Source organism: Oncorhynchus mykiss, chromosome 26 (assembly GCF_013265735.2).
Source record: "Oncorhynchus mykiss isolate Arlee chromosome 26, USDA_OmykA_1.1, whole genome shotgun sequence".
NCBI classification, from domain to species: domain Eukaryota; kingdom Metazoa; phylum Chordata; class Actinopteri; order Salmoniformes; family Salmonidae; genus Oncorhynchus; species Oncorhynchus mykiss.
In genome coordinates, this window is record NC_048590.1 from 199,514 (window position 1) to 208,069 (window position 8,556).

At 47.9% G+C, this 8,556-nt stretch overlaps 1 protein-coding gene across 1 annotated transcript in view; it reads right to left on the minus strand.

Moving 5' to 3' along the window:
- Positions 1 to 5,306, minus strand: part of LOC110513506 (WD repeat-containing protein 93-like) — a 35,024-nt gene extending 29,718 nt beyond the window's left edge. The window contains exons 1-2 of the mRNA XM_036964125.1: positions 5,124 to 5,306; positions 1,551 to 1,621 (exon numbers count right to left, since the gene is read on the minus strand). Coding sequence (XP_036820020.1) covers positions 1,551 to 1,621; positions 5,124 to 5,302 — 250 coding nt within the window. The 5' untranslated portion in view covers positions 5,303 to 5,306. The remainder of the gene's footprint in view (positions 1 to 1,550; positions 1,622 to 5,123) is intronic.
- Positions 5,307 to 8,556: the final 3,250 nt, after the last annotated feature.

Below are 8,556 nucleotides of genomic sequence, written 5' to 3' on the forward strand. Positions count from 1 at the left end.
CTAGACCTCAGTGCTGCTTTTGACACCATCGATCACCACATTCTTTTGGAAAGCCTAATTGATCTGCAGGGACAAGTTCTTGCCTGGTTTAGATGTTATCAGTTCGTCACTGTGGATGGTTTGTCCTCTAACAAATCATTGGTCAATTTCGGTGTTCCTCAAGGTTACGTTTTAGGACTACTATTGGTAGACTACTATTGGTAGCTACCTCTTGGTGATGTCATTCAGAAACACAATGTCAACTTTTACTGCTATACGGATGACACACAGCTGGACATTTCGATGAAACATGGTTAAGCACCAAAATTGCCTACCCTGGAAGCCTGTGTTTCAGACATAAGGAAGTGGATGGCAGCAAATGTTTTACTTTTAAACTTGGACAAAATAGTTGGCGACCTGGTCAGCGTGCACTGCGCCCGGCCCGCCACAGGAGTCGCTAGTGTGCGATGAGACAAGGATATCCCTGCCGGGCAAACCCTCCCTAACCCGGACAACGCTGGGCCAATTGTGCACCGCCCAATGGGTTTGAACCCAGAATCTCTGGTGGCACAGCTAGTACTGCGCCACCCAGGAGGCCAAAATTCAGAATCTTTTTTTCCAAAAATGATGCAGCTAATTCATGCTTTTGTTATTTCTAGATTAGACTACTGCAATGCTCTACTCTCCTGCTACCCAGATAAATCACTAAATAAACTTCAGTTATTGCTAAACACGGCTGCTAGAATCTTCACTAGAAGAAGAAAATGTGATCATATTACTCTAGTGCTAGCCTCTCTACACTGGCTCCCTGTTAAGGCTAGGGCTGATTTCAAGGTTGGACTACCTGGCCTGATGACTCCTGGCTGTCCCCTGTCCATCTGGCCATGCTGCTGCTCCAGTTTCAACTGTTCTGCCTGCGGCTATGGAACCCTGACCTGTTCACCAGACGTGTTACCTTGTTCCAGACCTGCTGTCTCAACCTCTGAATGTTCGGCTATGAAAAGCCAACTCACATTTACTCCTGAGGTACTCACATGTTGAATACTCTACAACCACTGTGATTATTATTTGACCCTGCTGGTCATCTATGAATGTTTGAAAATCTTGAAGAACAATCTGGCCTTAATGGCCATGTACTCTTAAAATCTCCACCCGGCAGAGCCAGAAGAGGACTGGCCACACCTCAGAGCCTGGTTCCTCTTTAGGTTTCTTCCTAGGTTCCTGCCTTTCTAGGACATCTGTGACATCTGCTGATGTAAAAAGTGCTTTATAAATACATTTGAATTTAATTTGATAAAGGGGATGTATTTTACTACAAATAGAAGGGATGCTTCTAAGAAGAGAGTAAGATAAAAACATTTGATTTAAGAGCGGATAAAATTGATATTTTATGTGTTGTCGATCTCAATCTGCAACAGGACCCATGGCATCAATTAAATATTTAAATACAGAACCCATGGCATCAATTAAAGATTTAAATACAGAACTGATGGCATCAATAAAATATTTTAAAACAAATTCATGATATTCACATGTAATGAAAAAACATTTGTTAAATTGTCTTAACCCACCTGTCTGAGGCTTAACTCCTCCCAGGACAGGAAACAGACCTCCAGGAAGCAGGAAGTGACTGGTCACACAGCTTCAAACACAGCATCTCCATGGTTACAACACTAACACGTCATCTCCACGGTTAAAACACTAGTGCACCTTTCATTTCCAAGTCTAAAGTCGATGTCAACATGAGCTCATGATGGAGTGATTGAAGTCCAAAGGCAAGCAATGGGCGGATTCCATTATGCTGAGCCGAGGCGCACCGGTCGGTGGCCCTTCTCAAATGGAACAGTAATCTGCATCACTCGGTCATGTTGTCAACAAGGCAGCATGGTGCATCATCCAGAAACATACATCTCTTTTGCATAAAATACATGTTTTCAGTGGGAAGGCAGATAAAGTGTTTTTATCAAAATAAATAACTTTTGTAATGTGAAAACACAGAATCATACTAATAACTGCAGTGGTTAATTACATCACTTGTGTTTTGATCTGAGTCCGCTGTGGGACAGAGCTGGGCACCTGGCTCACACCCGGGAGGCAGCCTGGTTCCAAAACTAATCAACTTCACCAGGTGCAAAACACGCTTACACGGCCGCCCAGGCCAGATTAATCCTCTCATTATCAATCAACAACTTCCTTACACGGCCGCCCAGGCCAGATTAATCCTCTCATTATCAATCAACAACTTCCTTACACGGCCGCCCAGGCCAGATTAATCCTCTCATTATCAATCAACAACTGCCTGACACGGCCGCCCAGGCCAGATTAATCCTCTCATTATCAATAAACAACTTCCTTACACGGCCGCCCAGGCCAGATTAATCCTCTCATTAGCAATCAACAACTTCCTTACACGGCCGCCCAGGCCAGATTAATCCTCTCATTATCAATCAACAACTTCCTTACACGGTCGCCCAGGCCAGATTAATCTTCTCATTAGCAATCAACAATTTCCTGACATGGCCGCCCAGGCCAGATTAATCCTCTCATTATCAATCAACAACTTCCTTACACGGCCGCCCAGGCCAGATTAATCCTCTCATTATCAATCAACAACTTCCTGACACGGTCGCCCAGGCCAGAGTAATCCTCTCATTAGCAATCAACAACTTCCTGACATGGCCGCCCTGGCCAGATTAATCCTCTCATTAGCAATCAACAACTTCCTTTCACGGCCGCCAAGGACCGATTAATCCTCTCATTAGCAATCAACAACTGCCTGACACGGCCGCCCAGGCCAGATTAATCCTCTCATTAGCAATCAACAACTTCCTTACACGGCCGCCAAGGCCAGATTAATCCTCTCATTAGCAATCAACAACTGCCTGACACGGCCGCCCAGGCCAAATTAATCCTCTCATTAGCAATCAACAACTTCCTTACACGGCCGCCAAGGCCCGATTAATCCTCTCATTAGCAATCAACAACTTCCTTACACGGTCGCCCAGGCCAGATTAATCCTCTCATTAGCAATCAACAACTGCCTGACACGGCCGCCCAGGCCAGATTAATCCTCTCATTAGCAATCAACAACTTCCTGACACGGCCGCCCAGGCCAGATTAATCCTCTCATTAGCAATCAACAACTTCCTTACACGGCCGCCCAGGCCAGATAAATCCTCTCATTAGCAATCAACAACTGCCTGACACGGCCGCCCAGGCCAGATTAATCCTCTCATTAGCAATCAACAACTTCCTTACACGGCCGCCCAGGCCAGATTAATCCTCTCATTAGCAATCAACAACTTCCTGACACGGCCGCTCAGGCCAGATTAAACCTCTCATTAGCAATTAACAACTTCCTTACCCGGCCGCCCAGGCCAGATTAATCGAATCCTCTCATTAGCAATCAACAACTTCCTTACACGGCCGCCCAGGCCAGATTAATCCTCTCATTAGCAATCAACAACTTCCTTACCCGGCCGCCCAGGCCAGATTAATCGAATCCTCTCATTAGCAATCAACAACTTCCTTACACGGCCGCCCAGGCCAGATTAATCCTCTCATTAGCAATCAACAACTTCCTTACCCGGCCGCCCAGGCCAGATTAATCCTCTCATTAGCAATCAACAACTTCCTTACCCGGCCGCCCAGGCCAGATTAATCGAATCCTCTCATTAGCAATCAACAACTTCCTTACACGGCCGCCCAGGCCAGATTAATCATCTCATTAGCAATCAACAACTTCCTTACCCGGCCGCCCAGGCCAGATTAATCCTCTCATTAGCAATCAACAACTTCCTTACCCGGCCGCCCAGGCCAGATTAATCGAATCCTCTCATTAGCAATCAACAACTTCCTTACACGGCCGCCCAGGCCAGATTAATCATCTCATTAGCAATCAACAACTTCCTTACCCGGCCGCCCAGGCCAGATTAATCATCTCATTAGCAATCAACAACTTCCTTACCCGGCCGCCCAGGCCAGATTAATCATCTCATTAGCAATCAACAACTTCCTTACCTGGCCGCCCAGGCCAGATTAATACTCTCATTAGCAATCAACAACTTCCTTACACGGCCGCCCAGGCCAGATTAATCATCTCATTAGCAATCAACAACTTCCTTACCCGGCCGCCCAGGCCAGATTAATCATCTCATTAGCAATCAACAACTTCCTTACCCGGCCGCCCAGGCTTACCTGGCCGCCCAGGCCGCCCATTCAAACTGAGGACCCAGGGCCCTAACAGATCATCAGTAGCTGTCTGGGTATAGTCTGATTCAGACTGAGGACACAGGGCCCTAACAAATCATCAGTAGCTGTCTGGGTATAGTCTGATTCAGACTGAGGACCCAGGGCCCTAACAGATCATCAGTAGCTGTCTGGGTATAGTCTGATTCAGACTGAGGACCCAGGGCCCTAACAGATCATCAGTAGCTGTCTGGGTATAGTCTGATTCAGACTGAGGACCCAGGGCCCTAACAGATCATCAGTAGCTGTCTGGATATAGTCTGATTCAGACTGAGGACCCAGGGCCCTAACAGATCATCAGTAGCTGTCTGGGTATAGTCTGATTCAGACTGAGGACACAGGGCCCTAACAGATCATCAGTAGCTGTCTGGGTATAGTCTGATTCAGACTGGGGACCCAGGGCCCTAACAGATCATCAGTAGCTGTCTGGGTATAGTCTGATTCAGACTGAGGACCCAGGGCCCTAACAGATCATCAGTAGCTGTCTGGGTATAGTCTGATTCAGACTGAGGACCCAGGGCCCTAACAGATCATCAGTAGCTGTCTGGGTATAGTCTGATTCAGACTGAGGACCCAGGGCCCTAACAGATCATCAGTAGCTGTCTGGGTATAGTCTGATTCAGACTGAGGACCCAGGGCCCTAACAGATCATCAGTAGCTGTCTGGGTATAGTCTGATTCAGACTGAGGACCCAGGGCCCTAACAGATCATCAGTAGCTGTCTGGGTATAGTCTGATTCAGACTGAGGACACAGGGCCCTAACAGATCATCAGTAGCTGTCTGGGTATAGTCTGATTCAGACTGAGGACACAGGGCCCTGTCAGGTCTTATTTTCTGTTATCATTACAATTTGAGGATTTTAAGACTAACCACTCTCATTCAACTGTAGTGTTTACCTGGGTCTGTCCTCTGGGTCTGTAGTGTTGCTGGGGTTAGTAACCATGTACTTCCTGTATACAGACTTAAACACAGCGTCCTGGTCCTCCCATTGGCGACTGCTGATCAGGTGGTTCTGTCCTGAGCCAATCACATTGCCGTCCTCGGTCTTCTGCAACACCTCAAATGGACTCTTCATGGTAGAGCCTATCAAATATGACAGACATATTGCCTTCCTGTTATTCTCATGTTGATACAATGTATATCTGTTATTCTCACGTTGAAACAATGTATATCTGTATATATGTATATCGGGGTGGCAGGGTAGCCTAGTGGTTAGAGCGTTGGACTAGTAACCGGAAGGTTGCAAGTTCAAATCCCTGAGCTGACAAGGTACAAATATGTCATTCTGCCCCTGAACAGGCACTTAACCCACTGTTCCTAGGCTAGGCTAACTGACTTGCCTAATTAAATAAATAAATCTGTTATTCTCATGTTGATACACTGTCTTTACAATATATTCTTTAAACTACTGTTTGGTTACCGGGTCGACACCCACAGTCTCAGATCGTTCTGAAATCATTTCTGTTGTTAGAAACAGAGAAGATTAGCATTCCTGCAAATTATTTTGTTGAAATATAATTTGACATCTGATAAATTAAGCTAATTGATTGCAGCCAAATTGGCCTTTTTAATTTATAGGATTCATATAATATTCAATAAATATAGTACCTAACATCCAATTTGGACCAAACTGTTTCTACTAATGAGTCTGACATGAGGAATCCAAAGGAATGGTCAATAGCCACTCAGACCCCACACCCACAACACCCCAACAACGACAATACAGGTTCTGACCCCTAGATGGTGCTGTTCATGCTATTAGGTGGGAAAAGTTTGAAGACCCCTCCAATGTTAAAGGGATTGTTCACCCAAATTGCAAAATGACATTGGTTGTCTAGTGACAAGGTGTGACAGCAACCCATGCTTGGGTTTTTCAGCCACTGTTTTAAGTGCTAACTTCTTAGCATTTGTCGCACAAATTCAATGCAAGTCAATGGTACTTATAATAGCATTTTCATGCTTCATGTTCATTAGAACACTATATAGGTAATAGGGTGCCATTTGGAAGGCTGCCATGTTATACAAACCGTGAGACACAATCCAAAAGAGGTCTCTTCACAGTCCCCAAGTCCAGATCAGACTATGGGAGATGCACAGTCTGCTCTCCCTGGACCTCCTCCTCCCCCTACTCTCCCTGGACCTCCTCCTCCTCCTTCTCTCCCTGGACCTCCTCCTCTCCCTGGACCTCCTCCTCCTCCTCCCCCTGGACCTCCTCCTCCTCCTCCTCCTCGTCCTCCTCTCCCTGGACCTCCTCCTCTCCCTGGACCTCCTCCTCTCCCTGGACCACCTCCTCCTCCTCCTCTCCCTGGACCACCTCCTCCTCCTCTCCCTGGACCACCTCCTCCTCCTCTCCCTGGACCTCCTCCTCTCCCTGGACCTCCTCCTCTCCCTGGACCTCCTCCTCTCCCTGGACCACCTCCTCCTCCTCCTCTCCCTGGACCACCTCCTCCTCCTCTCCCTGGACCACCTCCTCCCCCTGGACCACCTCCTCCTCTCTCTGGACCACCTCCTCCTCCTCTTCCTGGACCACCTCCTCCTCTCCCTGGACCTCCTCCTCTCCCTGGACCACCTCCTCCTCCTCTTCCTGGACCACCTCCTCCTCTCCCTGGACCTCCTCCTCTCCCTGGACCACTTCCTCCTCCTCCTTTCCCTGGACCTCCTCCTCCTCTCCCTGGACCACCTCCTCCTCCTCCTGGACCACCTCTTCCTCCTCTCCCTGGACCACCTCCTCCTCCTCTCCCTGGACCACCACATCCTCCTCTCCCTGGACCACCACCTCCCTGGACCACCAACAACTGATACTATATACTCGTTGTTGGGGTGGGATTGGTGTGGGGGGCGGTCATGGGGGGCGGTCCGTGGATGGATTTTGACCATTTATTTCGATTTCTCATGTCGGACTCATTGTCAGAAATAAAGCAATCAACAACTTCCTTTCACGGCCGCCCAGGCCAGATTAATCCTCTCATTATCAATCAACAACTTCCTGACACGGTCGCCCAGGCCAGAGTAATCCTCTCATTAGCAATCAACAACTTCCTGACATGGCCGCCCTGGCCAGATTAATCCTCTCATTAGCAATCAACAACTTCCTTTCACGGCCGCCAAGGACCGATTAATCCTCTCATTAGCAATCAACAACTGCCTGACACGGCCGCCCAGGCCAGATTAATCCTCTCATTAGCAATCAACAACTTCCTTACACGGCCGCCAAGGCCAGATTAATCCTCTCATTAGCAATCAACAACTGCCTGACACGGCCGCCCAGGCCAAATTAATCCTCTCATTAGCAATCAACAACTTCCTTACACGGCCGCCAAGGCCCGATTAATCCTCTCATTAGCAATCAACAACTTCCTTACACGGTCGCCCAGGCCAGATTAATCCTCTCATTAGCAATCAACAACTGCCTGACACGGCCGCCCAGGCCAGATTAATCCTCTCATTAGCAATCAACAACTTCCTGACACGGCCGCCCAGGCCAGATTAATCCTCTCATTAGCAATCAACAACTTCCTTACACGGCCGCCCAGGCCAGATAAATCCTCTCATTAGCAATCAACAACTGCCTGACACGGCCGCCCAGGCCAGATTAATCCTCTCATTAGCAATCAACAACTTCCTTACACGGCCGCCCAGGCCAGATTAATCCTCTCATTAGCAATCAACAACTTCCTGACACGGCCGCTCAGGCCAGATTAAACCTCTCATTAGCAATTAACAACTTCCTTACCCGGCCGCCCAGGCCAGATTAATCGAATCCTCTCATTAGCAATCAACAACTTCCTTACACGGCCGCCCAGGCCAGATTAATCCTCTCATTAGCAATCAACAACTTCCTTACCCGGCCGCCCAGGCCAGATTAATCGAATCCTCTCATTAGCAATCAACAACTTCCTTACACGGCCGCCCAGGCCAGATTAATCCTCTCATTAGCAATCAACAACTTCCTTACCCGGCCGCCCAGGCCAGATTAATCCTCTCATTAGCAATCAACAACTTCCTTACCCGGCCGCCCAGGCCAGATTAATCGAATCCTCTCATTAGCAATCAACAACTTCCTTACACGGCCGCCCAGGCCAGATTAATCATCTCATTAGCAATCAACAACTTCCTTACCCGGCCGCCCAGGCCAGATTAATCCTCTCATTAGCAATCAACAACTTCCTTACCCGGCCGCCCAGGCCAGATTAATCGAATCCTCTCATTAGCAATCAACAACTTCCTTACACGGCCGCCCAGGCCAGATTAATCATCTCATTAGCAATCAACAACTTCCTTACCCGGCCGCCCAGGCCAGATTAATCATCTCATTAGCAATCAACAACT